The 27,747-nt window shown below is 38.8% G+C and overlaps 1 protein-coding gene across 2 annotated transcripts in view; it reads left to right on the top strand.

Moving 5' to 3' along the window:
* The first annotated feature begins 985 nt into the window (after positions 1-985).
* The window catches only part of FGF10 (fibroblast growth factor 10), an 89,765-nt gene continuing 63,003 nt past the window's right edge, over positions 986-27,747 (top strand). Inside the window, exon 1 of one of the 2 annotated variants that reach the window (XM_065905461.1) lies at positions 986-2,109. In XM_065905461.1, the coding sequence (XP_065761533.1) occupies positions 1,770-2,109 (340 nt within the window). In that variant the 5' untranslated portion in view covers positions 986-1,769. The remainder of the gene's footprint in view (positions 2,110-27,747) is intronic. The other variant, XM_065905460.1, reaches the window with a different exon arrangement.

Here is a 27,747-nt window from a genome sequence, read left to right as displayed (position 1 = left end):
GAAGAAAAAAAAATACCCCTTCATGGCAAAGTGCAAAGGAAATTGCCTACCAAAACAGAATATTCTGCCAAATCGTACGCTTAAATCTTCGCAATCTCAATAAAGGCGAATTCGCTTTGAAGTGCACGCGTTATTCTGTAAATGACACTTGTGAGCAATTAGAAATCGGTCATTTCGGTTCCTGATTTCATTTGCGCTGAGAGGGGAGACTTTTAAGGGTGGTGATAAATCTCCCTGAGCTTAAAAGGCAGAGAGGGCCAAAGTGTGAACTTTTTACTTCAGCAACGGAAGCGAGAAATCAGAGATTCATTAAAGCAAGAGACCTCCTTGGAAGCTGGCAGAAGAGGAGGAAAGGAAGATAATTATGTCTTCCTTTTCTCTGCTTGTCCCACCAGTTTATAATCTGCTGCTTTAAAAGGTTTATCCTTAGCATCTTCTGCTTTCTCCCTCAGCCCTCCCCTCCTTCTGGGAGCGAGGGGGAAAAAAGAGTCAGCCAAGCACCAGGCTCCAGGTGGCTCTCAAGTACTTCACTGCCAAAAGAAAAAAAAAAAAAAAATCGTACGCTGGAAAACAAGTGAGAAAGGGGCTCCCCAGAGGGGACTGGTTCAGACTGGAAGGCAGCAACGTTCGGAAGGCGCGAGGGTACAGCTCGCACCAGTCACCCGCGCGCCGAACACAGGGACGCTTTCGCTGCAATTAGCACGAGCTGGAGGCGCTGGCGGACGCTGCAGGCTGCGGCGGCCGCGGGGCCGGGCAGGGTCCCGGAGCTCCGGGCAAAGGCATCACGCTCCCTCCTGCCGGCTCCCCTGCTCTCCCCCGCTCTCCCAGCCCCTTCCCCCTCCCTCTCCCTGGCGTTCCCAGCAGCCGAGGGTTTCAGATGTCCCACCGCCGTTTGACCCCCTCCCTCCTGCCCCCCCCCCCGTCCCCCCCCACCTCCGCTTCTCCACCCCTGCAAATGAGGTTTGACCAGCCGGGGCAGAGCCCACCTCTGGCTTAGAATCACTGACATTTAGACTCCAGGCTTCAACCTGTTTACAAGCGGGCTTTCCAAAGGAAGGGGGGTGCGGGGGGGAGGGAAAGAGGGCCAAACAAAACACCAACCGCCATCCCCCCCGCCACCCCAAACAAGAAGCGACTTTCTGGAGGCTTCAAATCAACAGACACCACCAAAAAGAGAAAGCAACAGGGCGAAGAAAACAACAGCTACCCCGGCAGCCGCCTCCGCTTCTGACAACTCCGAGGGACGCACTTTCAGAGCTGGCTAGCGAACCGGGGGCTGGTGCGGAGAAGGACTAGACGCTGCCAACCGCACCCGGGCGCAGAGAGCTCCCCCAGCCTCCCACCCCGACCCTTTGGGGTGTTGTTCCCCGCGCTGTCATCTGTTTTTCAGCCTCCCCCCCCCACCCCCCCTGCATTTAACATGGTGAAGAAAGGAGTGAAGAAGAGAACAAAGTAAGCTCCTGGGGGAGTGAGGAGCGAGGGTGACCCACGCCACCACCAGCTCCCGCTACTGCGGCCACCCACGTCCACATTCACCAGGAGACCCAGGGGCGCGCGCGGCCGCGGATCCGGGAAAGGAGCGAGGAGAGGCAGCCGGCCCTTCCGCGGAGTTATGGATGTTGGTGCTTTCACTTCTGGCCAGATCCGAGCCCAGAGGGAGCTAACCAGCGGCCGCCACCTCCAGCTGTCTCCTTGCCTCGCACCAGGTCTTACCCTTCCAGTATGTTCCTTCTGATGAGACAATTTCCAGTGCCGAGAGCTTCAGTACAATGTGGAAATGGATTCTGACACATTGTGCCTCCGCCTTTCCCCACCTGTCCGGCTGCTGCTGCTGCTTCTTCTTGCTGTTCCTGGTATCTTCCGTCCCCGTCACCTGCCAAGCCCTCGAGCGGGACATGGTGTCACCAGAGGCCACCAACTCCTCTTCTTCCTCCTCGTCCTCGTCCTCCTCGTCCGTCTCCTTCCCTTCCAGTGCGGGGAGGCATGTGCGGAGCTACAATCACCTCCAAGGGGATGTCCGCTGGAGAAAGCTATTCTCTTTCACCAAGTACTTTCTCAAGATTGAGAACGGGAAGGTCAGCGGTACCAAGAAGGAAAACTGCCCGTACAGTAAGTAACGAATGCGCGCTCCCCTCCTTCCAATTATCCACCCCCACCCCACAAGGGGGGTAAAATCGGTTCCAGATGTGGCCAGCTAAATATTTACGTCCCCAACTCCTGTAAAATGATTAAGTGGAATACTTTCACACTAAATCACCCCCCCCTCGCGCGCGCCCCGTGTATACATTGCGCGGCAGCACCCCCTCCCCGCGGCGCGCTCCCTCCACGCCCCCCACTCTCGTGGCCACCCCATCTGCCCTGTCTCCTTGGCTTGTCACTCGCAGGACCACGCAGGGCGCCCAAGAGTTCCCTCAGTGCGGGGATGCCCCTCTCTGTCTCCAGCGTCCTTCCCCACCTCTCCCCAACGTCTCCTTTCCCTCCCTTCTGGAAATGGCTCGAGTAAACACATTTTGTTCTTTTCGCTGGCAATCTTATTAAGAGTTTCAGGACAGTTTCCGCAAGCTGAAAATAATTATCCGCTGTCAATTGCAGGGACTTTATGGGAACTTTATTTAAGAGAGAAAAGTCCAATTCACTGCCTCCCCACCCCCATCTCTGTACCCCACCGCCCGGTCTCGATAGGAGGAAAACAGTTTTCTGGTTTTGATTTTTTGTTGTTGTCCTTGGTCCCTCTCGTTGGTTTGAGTGATTGCAGCCCATGCAGTTAGCTTTTAGGCACCACCGCTGCTATTTGTCTTCTGCCTGCCTTCTCTGGTAACATGATGCTCGTGTCTGCGTTGTCAATAGCTTATGCGCTGCTTTGTGGAGTCCTGTTGGACTCGTTTCTTCTGAAACCTCTCATATTGCAGAGGCATAGTACTACAGTGCTATAAACATCTGGGACTGGAGTCACACAGACCTCACACAAATTTCACTGTCATTCTCTTATTTTCAAAGTAAAAGTCATAAGTCTGTTTCCATGGTTATGGTTTATCCCATAGGATGAGGTTTCCTCCTCAGTACAAAGTATGCCCCCATCCTTCGATTTCTTGGCTTTTTCCTTTCTCCTTCCCTCTTTCTTTCCTTCCTTTGCTCTTTCTCTTCTTTCTTTCTTGCAGGGATGTGGGCTGGGTAGGGGGAGAGAGACCTAGAAGAGGAGGGGTGGACATTGTGTCTCTTCTTGAATCAGTCCAGCAAAGCCAGATTACTCTGCTGGCTTCCTTTCCTGCTTACTTTCAAGTGGTGAGACTTATTCATCCTCTATTGATTGCGATTTGAAAGGATCCTGAGGCTATGTAATGGCACATTGAAGACAGTAGACAATGACTTTAAACATCTTTAGTGACTTTAGCATTTTCTCCATAGTGCTTCCAAGTCACCTTTTCAAGGGACTTTTTTGTGTCAATTGTTTGGGAATTCCAAGCATATATTAATATTTGTTGGCTAACTTAAATATGAGAATCATAGATTTCAGATTCCTTAGCCCAGAAAGTATCTGGTATTAATGGGAAAGATGGTTAACCAGAACTTAAAATTATCTTTTTAAAATAAAGATTTATAAGAATAAGACTTATTTTTCTTATTTGGAGACTCACATTCAAAATTAACTTCTGTTCCTCCTCAGCTGCTACTTCCATGTACTAAAATAGCAATATGTTTACAAGTAATAAAAATGTTTGTATAAGTGTTTTAAAGTATTCCATCTTATGTTTATCACCAGAGATGGACCTGTGCTCCACTACCTACCTTTATTTTTCCTGCTTTTATTTATTAGAAATAACTGAAATAAAGTCAGATATGATGACTGTTTTTGCTATAATTTGTTACATGAATTTATTAGATATGATATATAGATGTTAGGTTATTGATTTAAATTTTTAATATTTTCATTCACTTCTAAAACAAAATAGTTATGGTACCATCCAGGTAGGATGATGGGGAAGAAGTGGTCCAGCACTTACTGAAGAGTGAACTGGGACAGGGACTGAAATTTTTCTTTGTATTTTTACTTCGTGGAAATAACTCAAAAGAAATATAATAAAATTTCAGAGTGTTATTCTTGAGCAAAATTTTTTTTTTTTACAAATAACAATGTTATTGCTGTATTTTAAGTGTCTTTATAATGTGATGTAAAGACCAATCTATAGTAGTTTATTTATGTGTCTTAAATTACTATTTTCTAAAATAATGTACAATGTGTGATTAACCACTTAGTAAGATGGTTTCCGGGGTACAGATTAAAATATATATTTTTACGGTAAGAATTATCTGCAAAAAGAAGAGTATATAATTTTTATCACATAAAAACAAGTGGAAATTTTTCACCCTAATTGTCTAAAGTACACTAAAACGTCTTCCATGTGACAAATTATAACTGATAGTCCTTGTTAAAATTCTAGTATCTTATATAGTAGTGCAATCCTAATCAATGGTTGAAAATGAAAGGAGGTGGAGCCTGCTCTGTTAATGGCAAACCATAAATAATTTAGGCTTGCCAAGAACATCTGTATCAAGACATAACAAGTGAATAGTAGAGGTTGAAAAAGCTTTAATTTCACATGTGGCTGGGTAATCAGAATGCTGCTACAATTTCCAGCTGGACTGATTCAGCTGAACTACATGGTATCATTAAGATATTGTCTAAATGTTGCATAATTACATGAGAACAAACTTTGCCATGCCTACAGGGTAATCAGCCAGCCAGCCCACCAAATGGTAGCCTGTTAAATATTAGGGTCTCTAACCTCTGAAGTTCCTTGTCCAAAACCACATTTCAGTAACATTTTCCTAAACAAGTTATTAATTTTTTTTTTGACAAACCCTTGTGTCGAAACAAGTTATTAATTATTCAATGTACAAAGCTGTTCTTTTAAGGTTTGCTTATTTGAAGCTCATTATTATTTGAAGCTTAATTTTCTGTGTTACTTTTGACCCTAGTATTATTGCTGCTAAAATACAGTAACAGCTTATCTCAGAGGCTACATGTTTGTGATGTCCTGAGTAATTAAATGACTGTTTCACTGGCTTTCTGCCAGCAAAAGGCTAACAAAAGAGAAGTAAGGAAATCACCCATTAGCACTGCAAAATCATTTTTAGCTTCTACTTCCAAAGTTGGCTCCCAGAAATTGGATGGTTCTAAAAATATTACGTATGCTAGAGAAACTCTTCTCCATTTCAAGTGACTATTCTAATTTTTTAGTGGTGGGGTAATTTTTGTTTGCTCCTTTGCCATTATGTGAAAGTAGAATAAAGGGAGCAGTGATGAATTATGTTTCTCCTGCTAGAAGTCTGAGAAAGCCTGAATAATTTAGAATAGCTGTGGTGTATCTGTCACTAGATATGCTCAGGCTCATTTAGGTTTGTTTTATCATTCTTTACATCTCAAGCTTTGCCCTTGAAACATTACCACTCAGCTCCAGTTCTGGCCTACTGGAAAGGCTGGATACAGCTGTGAGTGCCCTTGCAACTGGGACTGGCGGTCTTATTTCTGGATGTGAGTTAAACAGCTGTGGGCTGCTCCCATGATTGTCACTTACAGACAAGGGGAGTCTAGTGAAAAGAAAATGCATCCCTAAACTTGAGAGAGTCGAAGATAGATATTTTCAAAATGGAAAGCCATACCGCTAATTAGTATTTTCAGCAAAGGAGTATGGAAGATATTAGAGAAGTCAGTGTGCACTGAGTATTTAGGCTGTGCCCTATTTCTTAAATATATACCTCATTTGACACCCAAAATCACTCTATGATTTAGATAAATCCACATTTTTCAAATATGAAAACTAACCCTCAAGAAAAGTAAATTGCCCAAGGTCATTCAACTGGAAATTGACAGAGCCAGATTCAAGCCAAAGTTGATTTGGTTTTATCATGACATTTCTTCTACCTCTCTACTACTGGCAACTTGGATGTCAAGATATCAGAAGTAGATGCCACACGAAACTCTAAAAAACAAATTATCCAAATCCTTAATTGCTTCTTGCTGTGCACACCAGTGTTTTGTCAGAAGGAAACTGAAAGAGGAATAAAATGACAGTGGGGCAGAATGAACTGTTAAAGTTATCACTGCAGGTCACAAGGTGGTATCAAACAGTGTTGGTGCATTCTCTGTGTGAAATACCGTTTCTGATATTATGTTTGAGAATATACTTGCTTAGGGCACACAATATACACATACAGCCATCTCACAGAAGGCATTAGAAAGACATGACTAAGAAAAATCCATGAATATCATTGAATATAGTAATAGTTTACAGATGAGGACCAAATGTTTCATGGTTTCCACATGTAATAAAACAATTTGATTGTAAATACAAGTGTGAAATTGGGCTGTTGAAGAAATTTCTGATGTATGACTCTAAAAGGAGCAAATCTTAGAGACCCAAAGTTTTAAAATGACTCTGCAAATCAAAAGGTACTTCACTGCATAGAAATGATAGATTATTGCCCTGTACTCAACCAAGGGCTTCCCTGGTGGCCCAGAGGTTAAAGTGCCTGCCTGCAATGCGGGAGACCTGGGTTCGATCCCTGGGTCGGAACGATTCCCTGGAGAAGGAAATGGCAACCCACTCCAGTATTCTTGCCTGGAGAATCCCATGGACGGAGGAGCCTGGTGGGCTACAGCCCACAGGGTCACAGAGAGTTGGACACGACTGAGCGACGTCACTTCACTTGAATCAAGGTTTATGTTATGAATTTTTAATCAGGATTAGAGCTTATTTTATAGGCTTCCCAGGTGGCTCAAATGGTTAAGAATCCGCCTGCAATGCGGGAGACCCGGGTTCGATCCCTAGCTTGGAAAGATCCCCTGTAGAAGGGCATGGCAACCTACTCCAGTGTTCTTGCTTATTTTAGGAAGAAGTTAAATAAGGTAAGGAAATCATTTTTGAGGAAAATAAGGACTTGAATATTATCTCCTAATAAATATGTAACAGTTTTCCGGGAAGAAAACATACACAGCTTATGATTTCCACTGGTAACATATTTAAGTTGTATTTTCTTTTCTAGAATTTGGTTGCATAATTTATAACTGGCAGCATTTAATCATGAGGATTGAGGATTTATGAAGGTGGAAGGCACTATTTTATGTTTACATGACACTGTCCTGTTACCTTTACTGCATTCCTACCATATGGACCCTCCACTTTGATGGATTTATCATAAGCCCATTAAAAATGCACAATTACAGAAAGTTTCCTCTTTATAAACCTGATTTATAACCATCTACTAGAAGAAACTCAAGAGAACAGTTGGCAGAAATCACATGCCAATAATGGAGTATGAGAACTTAGAGACCTGAATCTCTAAGTTTTTGGGTAGTTTAGTAATCTAGTACCAAAAAGTATGTATCATTCTTTAAAAATAAGTTTTTTCAACGTGTTGTTTAAGCACAGAACTTAAAAGAATTGCGTTTTAAACAATGAAGGAAACCCCTACTGCATGCATTTTTCTTCTACATTTTTTACTACTCAATTGAGAGAGAAAAGCCTCAATCCAGGTAATTTCTTCAGTTTTTAATAAATTTATGGTAGAACTTGAATGAGCATTTAAAATCCCTGTACAATTACCTTAATGTTCAGAGGCAAACCCCATTTATTATTCAAATGTCTGACTTTCCACAAGCCAAAATGTTGGGAAAAAGTTGACAGGTCATTTGAAATGCAGCTAATATTCCTCAGGTTTATGACCTGTGTATGAATATCTCCATCTCTCCTAAGCCTTAAATGTCTGTATGCTTATCCAAAATTGAGTACAAATGATATTTCTTTATTATGCTTCAGAAGGAAGAATAATACATGTGTATTAGTTCAAAGTGATTTTAATCTATCTTAACATTAATTCTGTGAACTTTGCAATGAAGAGTAATTCAGATGACATTTTTAGTATTACTATTCCAACATTTGTCAGGATTAATAGTTGATGTTTGCTTAGTGTACATAAAATATTAGCATTTCCCTCCCAGAAATTAAAGTTTTCCTTTAATTTTCCAGTAAAATGGGGAATACAATTTATGTTACTGTAGTTTTAACACAGTTTTATTACAATCTAGAAAAGTAATGAACCTCATTTTGTCTTAAGTTGTTTTATGCAGAAGTATCTTAATTTTTCATGTATATTCCAAAGTATTACGATCATTTACATTTGCCATTTGAAAAATGGTGTTTGTTGCTTGGTTTTGCAGACTAAAAGCACCTGCTTTTCATAATCGACACTCTTTTATTGTCAGTGCCTATTACCTCTGCCTGTGTAGTCAGTCAGTTATAACAAGTGATAACCTAGAAACATGCCTTTAAAATCAGTGTAAGAATATATACCAGCATCTTGGGAAGCCACCAGCGGCACTCTGATACCCAATGAATAAACAAAAAGTGTCGATGTTTTACAGAATTAGTTTAAAACCAAGTATTAGTCAGGTTTTGCACAAATAGAATGTTCCAGGATATCTAAAAGGGAGCCGGGTCACCCACAAAATAATGGCTTTAAAGGTCCCCTTCCTTTTAAATCAGGTCAGTTGTGTTCTTTTCTTTGAACGCTATGTTCTAATTGGAACAATAAATCAAAGACGACACTCAGAGTAGATTCCCATGTAAGGTGGACAACTGGACAGTGACTTTTTACTGCTGCTAACACGTGCATCCAATTACCATTTGATAGATTCATGGTGCTGGCAGTAAAGCATTGCCTCATTTTATAATTCACCTAATAATTCTTCAGCCTAAAACTGTCTGCCTTTACCTATATCTAATCTGTCACTATGTGTGTTATCATTAATGAGGAATTTTCAAATGTTTAGCATGCTTCCTACAATGAACGACGACATTAAGATATTAATGAATCATTTAACTAACCATAATAGATGAGGTAAAGTATTGATTAAGTCAATATACCCCCAACTTCAAGTAACTGTCAACTAAATATAACCTAATAATTTCACTACAACTTAATTATGAATAGTGAGGGCTAACTGGAACTTAATTCTAAATAGCAAAATTTAAGAACTTTAAAAATAAATTCTAATTAAATAATCATAATGGCAAGCTTAAGAATTTTTTAACAGGTATTTTTCTATGATCATAATTATTTTCTTTCAAGAACCTAAGTTAACATGTTTTCTAATCAACATATATTAATATGTTAATAAATATATGTTAGTTCATCCTTAACCTTCTTTTGAGGCACTGCCCTGGTTTGAGGATAACTTGACATTTTCATAGAGTCTACAATTCAAGGCCCATCAACTGCTTTCTAATGTTTCTATATTGAGGCAGTTATATATCTGAGATATCAGTATTGTGAATCCTTGATACATTATCACCCTTTCACTACTTCACTATTTTCTCCTCCCTCTTTTGTTTTCTTTGTTTCCCTCTTTCCCTGGTTTCTAAACCCCTTATATTTCACTGAAGCAAGGGAAAGTCATCCATCGTCATTCCTTAGCATCATGTGTTATGTTTAGAGCCAGTAGCCTATTCATTTTTGAATGTAGAGCACCCAAAAACATGTAGTTTATATTCTAGGCATAAAAGTCTTCAGCAATGCAAATACCACATACTCTAGCAGGTGCCTCTTCTCACTTTGAATCTCCAATAAATTCTCCATTATCCCAGCACTCAGGCCGGTTTCTTGTAGCTTTGCCATTAGTGAAGTGAGCCAACCACTTCTGAGAATGGATAGTAATTGTCTGGTTACTAAGTCGCCAATCTACATTTTCCCTTCAGGTTAAATATTCTGTTCCAGTAATTCTCCCTACATGTTCATTTTACCTATCTTCTAAAAATTGTTTTAGTATATGCAGCATTTACTAAATACTTTGTCAATTTTGTGAACTTTTTCCTTTTGTCTGGACTCCTATAAGAGAAAATAAAGATGATTTAGGAAATCAAATATTACTTCACTTACATTTTAATTATCATTTATTTCAAAAAGTTGAATGCTGTTTTGGAGGTCTTTGTGCATAAGCATGTATGTCTGACTTCAGTAGTGTCTGACTCTTTGTGACCCTATTAACTGTAGCCTGCCAGGCTCCTCTTTTCTAGGGATTCTCCAGGCAAGAACACTGTAATGGGTTGCCATTCTCTCCTCCAGGAGATCTTTCCGACTCAGGGATTGAACCTGCGTCTCTTACATCTCCTACATTGACAGATTGGTTCGTTACCATTAGCGTCATCTGGAAAGCCCCTTGGGGCTATTAATAATATATCCAAATTCCAGAATTTTATTTAAATTATAAAGTTCCTCAGTATAACCCTGCCAATTGTAGCTCTCTAAAATGAAGCCCATGTTCTCATTTTAATACTGGTTATCAAAGAAGAAAAATGTAAAATGTATGTGCATTTGTATTTCAGGTTGACCAAATATAGAAATGCACATAGCTTTATTAGAAAGATACTGAGAAACTGATAGGAGCTAAAATTTAAATTCATAACATATGTGTATTCACATACTTGTCTCAACAAAGTTGGCACTGATTGCTGAATTAGATTGATTTTTATTATATGCAGAATCTGACTGTTTACATATGTTAGATTGATTTGTTACTATAATAATAATTAAAAGCCAAGCTTCTTTCTACAATTAGTTTCCAATTATATAGATAGGCAGATATAGATAGATGGATTCCCAAAGCCTAAATAGCTTTGATTTTCAGATAGAATTACTAAAAGACAAAGTAATCTTCTGCAACATGAGGAAACCTGACACTAATTTATATACTATCTATGTTTTGAAGTGGGGTATATTTACAATGTGCTTAATAACAGTAATTAACAAGGTTGTTATTGTTCAGTCACTAAGTCGTGTCCAACTCTTTGGGTCCCCATCAACTGCAGCATGCCAAATTACCAGATTTCTAGGGCATTTTTTGGAACATCTCTGTAGAAGGATATGATTCCTCAAATGTGAAATATGAAAAAAAAATGTGCTAGGGATATTAATCCCTAAGATTAAGAAGTTGACGAATGAAACTACATAAATGCTTTAAAGCTGAATCAAGAGGGATAGTAAAGAACATATAATTAGAATGTTAGAAGCCAGAGGAAAAACAGAGAGTCCATAGAGCATTTAGACATAGACTGTGAAAGGAAGAGGGGATGGTTTGCTGGAGTGATGAAGACAAGGGTTTTGAACTCTCAGGAGGGAGATCAAGCTAATGAGTAGCACTGCAAAAGGGCTGACATGACAAGAAAGGTGTGAGGGAAATATAACCCAATCCCTGGCATTCAACTGGATGTTAAATTAACTGAAATGAGAACCTGCGATCTAAAAGGAATCCCACAGAAGTAATCGCAGCCATGGTATCAGAGAAAGGAAGGCTAAATCTGAGTTCCTGTTAAAGAGGCAAAAGGGTAGAGGGGTTAAAAGTGTGGGCTTTGATTAAAAATGATTACAGCTATGGGCCTGGATCAAAAGTAAGCTTTGAAGACACAGAAGTGGGTGCATTTGAGGCTCCAAACTGCCAGACAATAGTGTATCACTTGGGCAAGTTGTCATCAGTAGAACAAGGGTAGTAACAATACCGACCTCTTTTCTCCAGGGTAAAGATGAAATGAGATCACTTATTCATTCAACAGAAATGTCTTAAGTGCCTGCATTGTGTCAGATACTATCGGACACTTAAATACATGGTGAACAAAGATAGTTTTGCTCTTGCAGAACTTCACTCTACAGACAGTATCAAAAAAAACCAAACAGATATGTGATGAAAAATTGGGGTAATTGTAGGGAAAGCATGCTACTCTAACAGAAAACAATTGGTAACTATTCCAGGCTAGAGAATCCTTTTGAAGGTGAGAGGTAGGAAGACGGGTAAAGCATGGAAGGAGTTTGGTGCCTCCTCCAAGAAGTACAGAAAATGCACACTGAGCCCAGGGTTTAGTGAGAAGGCTGGAGAAGCTGGTATTTGTAAGAGCTTAATGGCGCCCTCATCAAATGAGTACTGTACAAGGAAAAAGTATGATGCATCCTCTTATTGCAAGGGTAAGTATCAGGAAAGCAACAAGCAGATTATTTGATGAAATGAGAACTAAAAATGATAGAATAGAAGAAAGAAGGGATGAGGAATGCACTTGGCATTTTTTAAAGGCAGAAATGTTAGAATATCTGAAGTAATTTAAGATTTGGAATTGTAGTATCCATAATGTTCTGAAGGTTGGGGAAAAGCCTAGAAGTCTGGTTCATTAAGAGACTAGGCACATTAAAAGACCAGCAGACATTTGAAAATTGAAGGGGACTCTAGTGGTCCAGTGATTAAGAATCCACCTGCCAATGCAAGAACATGGGTTCTATCCCTGGTCCAGGAAGATGCCACATGCCCCAGGGCTACTAAGTCTGTGAGTCCAAGTTCTAGAGCCTGTGAGCTACAACTGCTGAACCTACTGTCTGCAACCTGAGAAAGCCCATAGGCAGCAACGAAGACCCAGTGCAGCCAAAACTAAAATAAGTAAATTAAATACATAAATAAATAAAATTGAAGATAACTTGAGAAGAGAGTGAAGAGCTAAAAATAAAGAGTAAAGCGGGTAACCATTGTATTTAAGGACACAAGAATAAAAGAGAACAAACAAAAGGAAAACAACAACAACAAAAGTAGGGACAAAACAGGTAGTCATAAAGATTAGAGGGAGACAGAGGACTGCCTTAAATGGAAAAGTAAGTGACTCAGTTCTTATATATTTCAAAATAAATCTTTATTTTAAGTTATGATGTGGTTTTGAATCAGGATAATCCCAGATACTCAGCTCTCAGGAAATTCTGTAGTTAAGCTTCTATTTCTCATCCCATCCCTGTGACCTTTTTGACCAATACCCTCAAAGGGTTTGCAATCTAGAGGGGGAAACAGGAGATCCTTGCAGACAGTTGGAAGGTAACACAAGGCAGCTTACACTAAATTCCAGAGAAGCAGGGTGGAACTTAAACAAACAGTAGCCTGTAACTAGGGAGGGATGAATGACAAGGGGAGTGTCACACTGAGGAAAAGGAACTCCAGATAGACTTAGATAAGAAAAACAGAGTAGGAAATATCCTAAAAGAAGGTAGGGAACCATGTGGTCACAAAACCTGACGTGAGACTTAGAAAGTAACAGGCAGGTCAATGGGGTGGAGCAGAATTTGCAAATCAGTGGGTATCCTATGACATACAAGCAAATATGCCAGAATGTACCATCATGGGAGAGGGAAATACGTAAATATCCTTAGATTTGAGGACTAGGTTTTCTGCTAAAATATTACATTGACATAGTTTGCATTTTAAATTGGCATTCTCTATTTTATATTTGCTTTATTTTTCAAGGTAAAGAAAAAACAGAGAGAAAGTAGAGATATTTGAAAAGGGTATGAATTATAGTACAATTGACATAACCTAAAAATGTTAAAACAGTAAGTTAATCTGCAAAAAAAAAAAAAAAGAAAGCACTGAACTACTTTTGTACCAAGTACAGGAAAAAGTCCCTGGAGGAGGGCATGGCCTGGAGAATCCCATGGGCAGAGAAGCCAGGTGGGCTGGAGTCCATGGGTTTGCAAAGAGTTGGACACTGAATTGACTTAGCATGCACTCACGCACAGGGAAAAGCAGTTCTGATCTATACCAAATGGCATCATCTTTAGTATTCCTGATTTGCTAAATGATCACTACTTAAAAATTTAAAATAGCTACTCCTGCAGAGCTTCTTGACTTATACCCACCCCTGGGAAGAGATTTTTGCAATATCACAGCAGATTCCCAAAGGGAACGACTGAACCCTCACTGTTACTTGCTCTAAGGTAAGGTAAGGTGAAGTTGCTCAGTCGTGTCTGACTCTTTGGACCCCATACGCTGTAGCTTAACCAAGCTCCTCCGTCCATGGGATTTTCCAGGCGAGGGTACTGGAGTGGGTTGCCATTTCCTTCTCCAGAGGATCTTCCTGATCCAGGGTTCGAACCCAGGTCTCCCGCTTTGTAGGCAGACGCTTTACTGTCTAAACCACTAGGGAAGTCTTTAATCCTTAGTCCAAAGGGAACTACTGAACCCTCAATGTTACTTGCTCTACCTGTATATTTTTTCTCATTTCTGTTCTAAATCGTCTTAGAGTTACTTGGTTTAGGTGATTAGGAAGAAAAATAAAATTGACTACAGCTATTTTTCTTGCAAAAGAGTAAACTTCAGTATTTCTAAGGGAGCAGGATGCTGACAGCATATATGCAACTGCACCCACTATTAAGATCATGAGCTTTGCAGACAAACCCAGAATCTGGGTTCTGAAACTGTGAAGCTTCACCCATGGCCTTGACAAAGGACTCCAAGGAGAGACTTGATCTGTGCAACTGTTAAGTGAGAATAATCATATCACCTACCTCATCTTTGTTGGAAGGATAAGCTTGTAAATTTACATGTGAGACTATAAATGTAAACTCGATATAGGATCAGTATATTTTAAGAGCTCAAAAATGTTAGCTCCTATTACTGTTTTATGCTATGACTACTGTGTTGTTTTTAATTATGCCATTTTCTGGAAAGATCTCTAAGTCATAGGATAATAAAAAGATTAAACAGAAAAGCTGTATCATGCCACCTTACTTTGGGTTTCCTTGGTGGCTCAGACAGTAAAACATCTGCTTGCAATGAGGGAGACCTGGGTTCTATTCCTGGGTCAGGAAGATCCCCTGGGTAAGGAAGTGACAAGCCACTCCACTATTCTTGCCTGGAGAATTCCTTGGACAGAGGAGCCTAGCAGGCTATAATCCATGGGGTCGAAAAGAGTCGGACACGACTGAGAGATTTCACTTTCACATTCACTTTTCACCACCTTACTTCACTTTATACAGAATTTTAATGTTTTCATTAATTGATTCTCTGAAAAATTTGTGAAAAGGGGCACTGTTACCCCCATACTATCTTTTTTGTTATTGTTTAGTTGCTAAGTTGTGTCTGACTCTTTGACGACCCCATGGACTATATAGCTGGCCAGGATCCTCTGTCCTTGGGATTTCTCAGGCAAGAATACTGGAGTGGGTTGCCATTTTCTTCTTCAGGGAATCTTCCTGACCCAGGGATCGAACCTGAGCCTCCTGTATTGGCAGGAGGATTTTTTACCACTGAACCACCTGGAAAGCCCATCTTTTTTTTTTTTTTTTTTTTTCCAAATACAGGACTTTAGTTGTTTATTAATAAAGTATGTCATCATTATGATTTTGGGGAAAAAACTTAAAAATATTCAACCTTCAAGTTAATGTAGGTTAGGCCACCCAAAAGATAAAGCAAAGATAACATAAAAGACATGGTCCAATAGATAAATAAATATTTTTTTATCTTTAGTGTTAGTCATTCAGTCGTGTCTGAATCTTTGTGACCCTATGGACTATAGCCCACCAGGCTCCTCTGTCCATGGAATTCTCCAGGCAAGAAAACTGGAGTGGGTTGCCATTTTCTTCTCCAGGGGATCTTCCCAACCCAGAGATCAAACCTGGTTCTCCCTCATTGTGGGCAGACTCTTTACCAACTGAGCCACCTTACTGTCTTTAAATGACAAACTTGAGTCTAAAAGCTATGGTGCCAGACTGAAGTTATACTGTTAGAAGAAGTGAGTCAGGATTTAAACTTCGGACTGTCTTAGCTGGGTGACCTCCCATCCTGATTGGCCTGCACCGTCTCAGTATGCGCCTCTTGTTCTGGCACGTTATTAACAGCACTCTTGTTCACTCTCAAAGTACTTCATTACAAAGTCACCCTAGTCTTAGCCATTCTGGTTTGTGTAAGGCACAAATCAACCCAAGCTATTTCCCTCTCAAGTACTTCCATTTGTTCACAGCGTCCTCAGAATCATATCTTAATTTCTTTGCATGGCATTTTAGGCCCTCGAGATTGTTGCCTGCTGAAGCCCCCCACCCCGCCCTGCCCCAGCCCTGCCTCATTTCTTAATACATGCCCCATTATAGACGTACTGAGTTGATTTTAGTTCTAGTACAGGCCTTGTTCTTCACATGAAGCCGTCGCACACACTCCTAGGTGTGATTGGAGTGATATTCTTGCCCTAGTCCCCATTCTTTCAGGTCCCAGTTAGATGTCACCTCTAGGAAACCTTTCTGATCACTCTGTTGTTTCCACAAAACCTCCACTCCCAGACACCCTGTATTTAGTATTTTAACACTATCTCATATTTGATTAATTTTTCCATCTAGTTTCCTTATACACAGAAAACTTGTTGAGGGTGAGCACTATATGCATCACACTGACCTTTGCATAAACACCCTTAATATATTGTCTAGAGTATAATGGGTCTTCTCATTAATACTTAAGGTTAGATAAAATTCTTTTTCTAGTTGCGTGTCCTTGAGTCAATATACTTAAGCCTTTCTTTGGTTTCATCACCTGGTCTGGAAAGTGTGATTAACATATTATCTACTTAAAAAATATAGTTGAAGTAAATTATCTTTTAAATTCCATAGGGTTCTAAGTTCTGCAATTCTGAGAACTTAGACAATAAATGAGGCATCATTTCTTAAGTGTTAAGTACATACATCCATGCAAACTTTTGAGTGCAAGTTTGTGTAATCCTTGAAATAGGTTGTTTCCCATTTTTTTCAAATTTGCCTAAGTTTACTGTTGACTACGTTCAGTGGATATATATGATAAATTTACTCTCTTTTAAAACATGCTGACTGTGGGATAGTTATTAATGGCTTCAGAGTCGTATTTGTGTTCTGGGGTAATTTGGTGACAAGAAATGAGCAATTCTTGGTAATTCATTTAGAGAAGAAGAATGTACTGCAAAAGAATGGGAGTAAAGGGATATGGTTCATAGTCCTGGCTATGTCAAAACATTTGCTATGCAATCTTAGGCACATCATTTACTTTATCTTGGCCTCAGAAACTTAATCTGTGAAATGAGGGTATTAAACTAAATACAATTGTTAAAATATTTTTGTCCGACCATTTCCTAGATTAAGGACCAGATGCTAAGAGCATATTTATTTTAGGAGAGATAATAAATATAGTATGCTGAATAACACCCACCCAAAGATATCAGGTCCTAATCCATGGAGTATGTGAATGTTACATTTACATGATAAAATTTTGCGGATGTAATAAAGTTAAGGATCTTGAGATGAGGAAATTATCCTGCATTATCAAAGTTGGTCCTAAATGCTATCACTTGTTATTGTAAAAGAGAGACAGGGAGATTAGACACACATAGACAGCAGAAGGCACTTTGATGATGGAAGTACAGAAAGAGAGATTAAAGATACAGTGCTCTGGCTGTGAAGACAGATGAAGGAGCCAAGAGCCAAGGGATGTGGCTATAGAAGCTGGAAGAGGAGAAAAACAGATTTCTCCTCTAGAGCTCATGGAAGGAGCTTGACCCCACTAATACTTTGATTTAGCGCCAATGAAACTAGTATGAGGCTTCTAGCCTCCAGAACTGCGAAAGAGTAAATTTCTACTCAGACACCAAATTTACAGCAGCTACTTGTTACAGCAGCTACAAGAAGCCAACACAAATTTTGATTCTGCAGAGTGGGGTGCTACTGTAACAGAAACCTAAAATTGTGCAAATGACTTTGGAATTGGGTAATGAGTATGGACTGGAAGGATTTTGAGTCATGTGATAGAAAAAGCCTTGATTGCCTTAAATGTAGCATTGGTAGAAATATAGATATTAAAAGCCCTTTGGTGAGACTCCAAAGCAAGTGAAGAGCACAGTAGGGAAAACCTGTATCATCTTAGAGAATATATGTATCTTCACAGAATGTTGGTAGAAATATAAACATTAAAGCTGCTTCTGGTGAGAGAGAGAGGAAATAGGGAGCATGTTATTGGGAACCAGAAGAAAGGCAATTCATGTCGCATAGTGGCAGATACTTAACGTAAACTGTGTCTTATAGCTGTGTGGGAAGCAGTAAGTGGTGAACTTGGAAATTTAAATGAGAAAGTTTCTAACAAAAGTGTTGAAGGTGCCATCTGGTTTCCTCTTGTGGCTTACAGTAAAATGTGAGCCGAGAGAGATAAAGTGAAGAAAGAACGAGTAAGTGAAATGGAACCGAACTTCTCAGTCTATCCAGATGGCAAAAGACGCTAAATTAAAGGATTCAGTATTTGAAAAGTAGTTTCTAAAGAAAAGGCTAACGGTGTGACTGAACAGCCTTATGCTAGTGCATGTGATATGAGTTCCCTTAGCCATCTTAACAGAAGCCAGGAATAGAGGATTTCAAAGATCTGGGGAGGACCCTTTTGTTTATTTACATGAATGCTGTGACAAACACACAGGAGACCCACAAAGTTTTTGAGAATGTTATGTCAGCAGAAACACTGCCTGCTTGGACTGAAAGAAACTGAAATAAGACCAAGTGAAGGGAAGCTGTCAGACTCCTCAGATTCTACAAGCAGGCTGATAAAACCATCCAGCTGCAAACACATATTAGCTTTCAAGAAAGGAAGGATCATGGTGAGGGCAGAGCCTTGAGCATAGAAGGCAGAGTCACAAGTACAGAAGCAGAACAGAAGCAGAACCTTCGAGCCACAAAGGACCAATCCCAAGTCTTGAAACCTAATGGAATTTGCCCTGCTGAATTTTGACATTAGGTGGGACTCTTGACCCTTTTCTTCCTTCCATTTTTATCTTTCCCTTTTTATGTAATCGGAATGACTCTAACACTAGTGCTATTCCTGTCCCACTATTATATTTTGGGCATAGATATCTTATTTTCAAGGTTTCAGGATCATACCTAGAGTCTCACGGATACTTAATTTAGATTAGTCAGGTGATGAGATGTGGGATTTTTGAACTCATCATATTTAAATGAGATTTTGAACTGAAATTCATGCTGTGATACATGGAAGTTGGGGAGGTGTTGGGGTAGAGTGAGTATACTTTACATGTGAGATGGATATAACTTTGGGCTGTCTAGAAGGTATTGTAGTATGCTGAATAATGACCAACAAAAATATCAGGACCTAATCACTGAAACCTGTGAATGTTATAAGTTTTTAAAAATGTGATTAGATGAAAAATCTTGAGATGAGGAGACTGAAATTATCCTGGATTATCCAAGTATGTCCTAAATACCATCACAAATGTCTTTATAAGATAGAATCATAGGGAGATTACATACACACAGAATGTAGAGGGTGATTTGATGATGGAAGCAGAGAGAGATCTGAAGATACTATAATGTTGCCTTTGAGATAGAGGAAAAGCCATGAGCCAAGAAATGTGCCTCAAGAAGCTTGAACAGGTAAGGTTGGTTTCTGTCTGGAGAGCCTTCAGAGGGATTATGATTCCACTAATATCTTGCCTTCAGTCCAGTGAAACTAATAGTGGACTTCTGGCTCCCAGAAATGTGAGAGAATAATTTTTGTTGTTTTAAGTCACCAAATTTGTGCTAACTTATTACAGCAGCCCTGGGAAAATCATACAGTAAACTCTGACAGATTTATGTGACCCAAATTAATGGTGATTTGACAAAAAGAGTATCTTATAATAGAAAGCACTAAGCATTGACTCAAATAGATGTAAAGTACAACATTTCATCCACCACTTACCAGTTGTATGACTGAAATACATCCCTGAGATTCTCATGCTTCAACTGATCAGTGAAGATTAAAATAATGTATGTAAAAGCATCAAGCAAAGTATTAGGCTTATAATGGTACCCCTAATTTTATTTGAATCTAAATTGATGAAAAGTTTAAATGACTGTATATTTATAAAACATTGTTTTAAAAATATGGTTTATTTGCACCTAGTACTTTGACTCCTGGGCACTACCAAAGGCAAAGAAGAGCTTTGAATGTTTGATGCAAAACTAGGCTATAATGGTGGCCTGTTTTTCCATGGGGTGATAATTTCAGTCTGGATTAAAGAATGTTTGTTTTCCTCCTCCTCGCTGGTCCAAGAGCCAGTGTCCTGAAGGTGCATGCTAAACCCATGAGAACCTTCCAGCTTATAGTTAAGGATAATAGGTCTATTTTATAAATGGATCAATTCAGTTCAGTTCAGTAGCTCAGTCGTGTCTGACTCTTTGCAACCCCATGGACTGCAGTAAGCCAGGCCTCCAGGTCCATCACCAACTCCCAGAGTTTACTCAAACTCCTGTCCATTGAGTCGGTGATGCCATCCAACCATCTCATGTAATTAACATGTAGGCAAGTGGTACTTTATTAAATATTTCAATGCCTCAATATGTTGAAGGTACTAAACTTGTGTTCTCCTTGAAACTATACGCTGTATCACCTATCCTCTTTCACTGTGGATAGAATTCATATAACAGCCCACATTTAAGCCTCTCACATCTCAAAATGTTTCCATAATAGTATAACTCTAAATTTAATATCATGATTGTTTCTATATCTTGGAATTTTAAGGCCTGGGAACATATGATGCTAAAATTGGCATTTCCTCTTCCAGAAAATTAATTTCTGTCACAATAATAGAAGCTATGAAATGATATTTAGTCATTCAGTTGTGTCCAACTCTTTGGATCCCATGACTATACAGTCCATGGAATTCTGCAGGCTCTCAGAATACTGGAGTGGGTAGCCTTTCCCTTTCCAGGGAATCTTCCCAACCGAGGGATCAAACCCAGATCTCCCGCATTGTGGGTGGATTCTTTACAAGCTGAGCCACAAGGGAAGCCCTATGAAGTGGTTGACAATAGGTAAATGTTTTATTGTCAACATTCAAAACACGAAGATCATGGCATCTGGTCTCATCACTTCATGGCAAATAAATGGGGAAACAATGGAAACAGGGACAAGACTTTATTTTCTTGGGCTCCAAAATCACTGCAGATGGCGCCTGCAGCCATGCAATTCAAAGACGCTTGCTCCTTGGAAGAAAAGTTATGACCAAACCTAGACAGCATATTAAAAAGCAGAGACATTACTTTGCTGACAAAGGTCTGTCTAGTCAAAGCTATGGTTTTTCCACTAGTCATGTATGAATGTGAGAGATCGACTATAAAGAAAGTTGAGTGCCAAAGAATTGATGCTTTTGAACTGTGGTATGGGGGAAGACTCTTGAGAGTCCCTTGGACTGCAAGGAGATCAAACCAGTCAGTCATAAAGGAAATCAGTCTTGAATATTCATTGCAAGGACTGATGCTGAAGCTCCAATACTTTGGCTGCCTGACGCAAAGAACTGACTCATTTGAAAAGACTCTGATGCTGGGAAAGATTGAAGGCAGGAGGAGAAGGGGATGACAGAGGATGAGGTGGTTTGAGGGTATCACCAACTTGATGGACTGCGTTTGAGCGAGGTGTGGGATTTGGTGATGGACAGGAAAACCTGGCCTGCTACAGTCCATGGGGTCACAAAGAGTCAGACATTACTGAGCAACTGAATCGAATTGACTGATTAAAATAATGGGATGTTTTCCCAAGTGGGAGCTGACAGTGGCATCTCCTAATTTAGAGGTTATGGAGCTTACTCCTTTTTATGCTTAGTACTCATTGCTAATTGAATACATGAATAAGTGTTAGTCGCTTAGCTGTGTCTGATTCTTTGTGACTCCACGGACTGTAGTCAGCCAGGCTCCTCTGTCTACAGGATTTCCCAGGCAAGAATATTGGAGAGAGTAGCTGTTCCCTGCTCCAGAGGATCTTCCCGATCCAGGGATTGAATGTGGGTCTCCTGCATTGCAGGCAGATTCTTTACCATCTGAGGCACCAGAGAAGCATTGTTAAGTGGGGTTACGGTAATTTGAGAAGAGAGGTAATAATGGTGAAATGGAAATGGTGGGTACAATTAGGAATAGGGCGCTAGTGCATGAAAACTGGGGATAAGATCTGACCCAGGACTTTCTCGAGCACAGTGAGTACACTAAAGGGAAGGATCAATCCCATTAGCCCTGGCAGCAAAGATTTTTACTTGTAGTCTCTGAAACCAGGCAAATAATACAGATCCGTATAAATCGACAACAGTCTTCTTAAACTTTGGTAGCAATAGAATGGCCACAGAAAAAGTTGTGAGTTATGGTTTGAAATCCAGCCTTTACCCAATTCTCTTAATGAAAATAAGATACCTTTTACTAAATCCTTAGAGGTTTGAAACAAAAGGTGAGGCCCGGTTTCAAACAGCTAATAACAATAGACAATGCTAGGTATTTTTCAAAGCTGGGCCTGTGGACCGCATGATGAGAATGAACCAGATGTTTGCTCAAAAGGCAAATTATGAGTCTTATTCCAGAAATACTACCCAGGGGAAGAGGGGATGGATAAGAGAAGATACCCAGGAATTTGAACTTTAATAAACATCCCCAAGTAATTCTTAATGTCAATGAATCTCTAGGAAATGAAAAAAACTAAGTGTGAAATTATGCCTAATGTAGAGGTGAGGAATGAAAGGTCAAGGTGTTTTGAGTTTTGGATAATCTGAAAATTTTGCCAGAATGAATTTCATGGGCATATTCCATGTCTGCATGTTTTCCGTTTTTGCACATCTCAAAAAGAAGAAAGCAATAATGTGTCCTATAAAGAGAAAGCATTTTCAAAGTTAAGACATACACTAATGTTAAAGTCCCCTTGGTTGGTAGAATATTTTCTGATAGATCTGAGGTTAGTCAGTTTTCAGCTCACTACAGGAAGTGTATGAGCTATGTGTATGCTACACGTGGGGTGAGGGAAGAGAAGACACCATACCCATATAAAGCTGTGTTCTCACCATGTCAGAATGCTCGGCCACTACTATTTATGAGGGAGAGCTGGGGAGGCTACACCAAATGACAATTGAGTAAACAAACTTTTAGAGATTCAGGGCTCCTTCTCACTTTTTTTTTTTTTTTAAAGCCACAGGAATTTGTTCACAAGCACCTTTAATCCTAAGAGTGTTGGCAGAAAACTAGCTCTCAAAGTAATCACTTGAGTTTGTAGCGCAGCTTTCAAAACTGAAAACGTGGAAAGGGAATATTGATGAGTTTCTGTGGTTTCCTCAGGAATGATCTTTCAAATGTACATAGCTCCTTAAAGTCTTCTCCATTACTGAGAGGAATTTCTCTCTTTATTGGGAGGAAGTTTTTCTTTCAGCTATAGAAAGTACATTTATTTCAGTTCCTGTATATGATCCTCTCTTCGTGTGTCTAAGACTACAGTAAAAGAGACTGTGCCCACTTGGGATGTTCAGAGTATGCAAACTTTAGGTTTCCTCCAGGCATCAGTGACACTTCTTTACATCATAAAAGACACCTTGGACCAGATTTCCAGTCCATATGGAATGTAAATTCAATGTCTTCCACTAAGTCACAGAGAATATGAATCTGGAATTGTCAATAAAGAGTGAAAATACCTAGCACACCCGTCAACACATCTTTTTTTTTCTTCCGTTATTTTTTCCTTTTTTTGTATTTTTCCTTTGTACTGATGGCTTCAGAGTCATTTAATAAGATTAATCAGAATATGTTCAGCCGAGCTTAGCCATGTGTAACCATTGACACTGACCATAATTTATTGGCTTGAGATGGCTGTTGTTCTGAGCAACCTACACTAGTGTGGTTGGGCTTTTCACAATCCAAAAAGACTTCCTGGGATTTGAAACTATTTGTTATATCCTGTTGTGCTATATGAAGCAATTGGCCCAAGGCATTTTTGCCCTAATGTTTTGTGCTCAAAAGAAGGCATCAAATTATTTAAAAAATTAAAGAATCTGAAATTGAGCACTACTGATTTTATTTACCATCAGTTGTCATACTATTTTCTTTTATGGTGACAGTGATAATAGAACAAAGACATGTTGTTCTAGAGCGCCTTACCATTTCATGTCTTTATTCTGTGACTAACATTTTAATTGAACTAATTGATATTTTTAACTAGTAACAGTGAAATTTTTTGATGGCGCAGAGTTGAATACTAGAAAGAGAAAAATTAGAACTTAAATTTCATTAATTTCATTCTTATTTTTCATTAAAAATAAATGAAGCATTCAGTAATATTCTAAAAATCTGACGACATAAAAATCTTTATTTTTCTATTTGACCATGGAAAATGTTGTGAGGCAGTTCAGTTGTAATTAACGTATGGATTCTTCATATTACATCATTGTGCTTTTTTACAAACCATATTGGACATCAGCAGAATCCATTGAATAAACAGGTAAAGGTTTTTTTTTTTCTTTTAATGTTGCAGGGATTTTATTAAGCAGCATTGAATGATTGATGTAAACTGGGTGAATATTCTCATCTATTGATATCAAGCTCCATGGTTTTAGATATCATTTCAGCTTTGTTATTAGAATAAGGTAAAATCATAATAGCAGGTAATGATATTGAATACCTAATCCTAAGTACTCCACATAGGTACTCATTTAATCTTCAAACAACCCTAAGACGTGAATACTAGTGTTATCCCAATTTACAGGTGAAAAATCTGAAGCCACTAAGAGATTAAGTAATATCACTGAAGTATTGCGGTTAATAAGTGGTGGAACTAGGCTTTGAACCCTAGTAGAGTGGCTCTCATGCACATATACTCAGTCATTATAATATTGTACTCTTCAGTAAGATATAACCTATAACTAGTCCAATTTGAAATCCTTTAATCAAGCAGAGGTGAACAATATTATGTGACATCAGCAAATTAAGAAAAGCCTTGTATAGTATTCTATGCTCCTTGACAACTGTGTCCGCATTAAGACCAAAAAATACCTCTTCTGGCCAAATTTGTACCTGCAGCTGCAAAAATCTGGCCTGTGATCACTTTTGTCTTTACAATAAAATAAGAAACAGATCAAAAAATATATGAACTTTTCTAGGAGTAACATTTTTAAAGAATGATAAACTGGAAATGTTTCAAATATAAAGTTTTGTGGTATGAATTTGTTTTTTTTCTATCAGTTCTCTCTACTGAAAATTCTTTATATCATTCATTTAATATCAAAGTTGATACTTTTGATTTAATCACATATGAAAATAAAATATTCTGTTTTCTTGCAGTTTCGGAAATATTTGTCTCAAAGCCAAACTGCCTGAAGACATTCTCTTTTAATGAGAAATCAAAATATTAAGAGAAGTTTATTTAGAATTGCTGATCTTTTCCCTTTTACTCAATGTCTCAACAGTTCCCAAGTTCAAGACTTGAAATATTCTCTTTATTAAAGAAACAAGACTTGAAGTATTCTCTTTATTAAAGAAAGTCATCCATATTAAACTCCTACATCTATGTGTAGCTATTTTTAAGCTCAAAGGAGAACTTTAAAATGATCCAAATATTGAATCAAATAAAATATAAAATGTCTTTCCTAATGAATTGCAACCAAACCAACCTGGAATCAGCTTTTGACATACCTCATGCTAATGGTAGATTTGCTTTCTGCTTTTGAAGATGAATTGATGCTCACAAATCATATGTCACAAGCCACTAAAAGTGTCAGAATCCCACAGCAGGCCCTTGGTGGCTTGTTAATCTCTCCTGTTTAAAGGAAACAGACTAATTCACTTAAATATAATGAAAGCCATGCCTTCTCTAGACCAGTCCCTCAAAGAGTGTCAGCTCCTGCAAGTCCTGCCTTCTTTCTTCACCTCCTTCTTTCCTGGCTCTGACAATTAAACATGAAACTAAGAAGCAGTGATTTCCTTAATGTTCCCATGTCTGAGTTATTTCAGATGTCACATATGTACAAAATGTAGAATCTTTTTTATTTTTTTGGACATTGGAGATATATTCAAGGAGGTATTTCTGCCCACCTCTCTCCATTGTTCTCAACAAAGCATAAAAGATAAACCAAGATGTTAATTGAGGGGGGACAGATGTATATATAACCTTTTGCCCTCATTGTCCTAATTGGTTTCCATTATGGGAGGAAGGAAAAACTAAAGCAGGACAAAATAGGAAATAATTGTTGCAGAGGTGTGAGAGTGAACTTTTACAGTTAGCAAAAATCTGGAAATATTATGGTCAGAGTGATAGAAGAGCAGTTTGCAAAAGGATCAAATCAAAGACGATTGCTATAATAGTAATAGGAGGAAGGGGACGACTCTATATTGATTCTGCACTTCCAGAAATTGTTCAACTGTGGGCAATTATGCCCGAGTTTTATAATTTTAATATTTCTCATTCATTTCTGTAATTCTGAGGGAGAGTCAAATGTTATCTCTTATTGTCCAGATACATACAGCCCACACAATTTTGGCTAATTATATCTGTAGTTAGTTTCCCCCTTCTAATCTTGTGTATTTTCCCCTTTTAATAGCCTTATCTGTTTGTGGTTCTCCATGCTGAAACTATCTGCAAAATTTAATAAAGTTAGATATTCCTATCAAATGCCTTAGTGACAAAGGAAGGAACCTAAGAATGGGATGAAAATTTTCTAGGATGAAATGGATTTTTACTTTTAACATATGTCTTAATCAAGGCTTAGAGTCATCAAATAAAAATCTGGAGTTAGGACATTTGGGGGAAAAAACAATTTTCATTGCAAGCATACTGTACATGTTAGTCATGGCTCAATGAAGTCGGAATTTTATGGAGCAAGAAGGGGGAGGTGCAAGAAGAAGGTTTTGAGTTTCCTTCCAAATGTATTTTTAAAATAGCATTACCGAATCAGGATTTATGAAGGAAGGAAGAAAATAACAAAAAGAAAGCTTTTTATTTTGGCCACTTATTTGAGAATTAGATTGACCACCAGGAAAGGAGCACAGGAGGCAAAAGGGAGTCAATTGATTGAAGAGCTTCCTAATGTGGCAGCGTCTGGAACCCTGCAAGACAATCAGCCAGAGCCTGTTGACAGCTTATCTTGGGTTATAAAGTCTGAGTGGAGGTTGGAGGTATGGAAGAAGATTTCTGAGGCCATTCCCGCTCTACAAAACACATTCTATGTCATTTTAGACATCTCACACCCACACTGGTATTTAACAATAATCACCATAATTAGAGAATCTACAACACTCATTAATAGCCAATTCTAGTGTTTAGATATAATATCTGAACGTATATTAGTGTTTTATCTTAAAGTTCTGGTTCTTTAGCTCATTTTGTCTTGATTTCTCACTGATCATGAGAGATAACTGAGTAACCTACTTAATATCTTTACAATGACCTACTTAAAATCCTTACATTTGCCATTTATTTGTGTCTTCAACTCTTTCATTAATATTCTATCATTTATGAACATTTTCATAAATGAAAAATCTATTATTAAACATTTTATTGTTTTGGGTACTATTTTTAATGGAATCATTTTATTTTTCAGATAATCAGTTGATAGTGTATAGAGATTCACCTAATTTTTAAAAATTTATTTATTTTTAATTGAAGGAAAATTGTTTTGCAGTGTTGTTTTGGTTTCTGCCAAGCATCAACATGAATCGGCCATAGGTATGCGTTTGTCCCCTCCCGCAACTGATTTTTGTATGTTGGTCTCATATCCTGCAACTTTACATTTTCAATTTGAAAGCCTTTCATGAAGATTATTTTGCCAGATTTCTGTCTTGATTTCCTTGAATCAAAAGGATTCACTCATATTGTGGCTGAATTCATTCAAATACTTTATTTTATAGGATATATATATGTGTGTGTCTATATATATATATATATATGATCTTATTTGGTTTTCAGAAAACCTTTTGGAATTAGGCAGGGTCAGTGGTAATCTTTGTTATATATGTGAAAAAACTAACCATATTGTACTTAACGGTAGGATTCTCTTCCTGTGGTTACTAATTAATAATCTTTCCACTGCATTATTATATTTCTGCTGGAATAGGGTTTCCTAGCCACAGCACTACTGACATTTTGGGTTAGGTTAAGTCTTT

The sequence above is a fragment of the Muntiacus reevesi genome, chromosome 14, assembly GCF_963930625.1.
Source record: "Muntiacus reevesi chromosome 14, mMunRee1.1, whole genome shotgun sequence".
NCBI lineage: Eukaryota > Metazoa > Chordata > Mammalia > Artiodactyla > Cervidae > Muntiacus > Muntiacus reevesi.
This window is presented reverse-complemented; position numbering and strand designations above follow the sequence as displayed.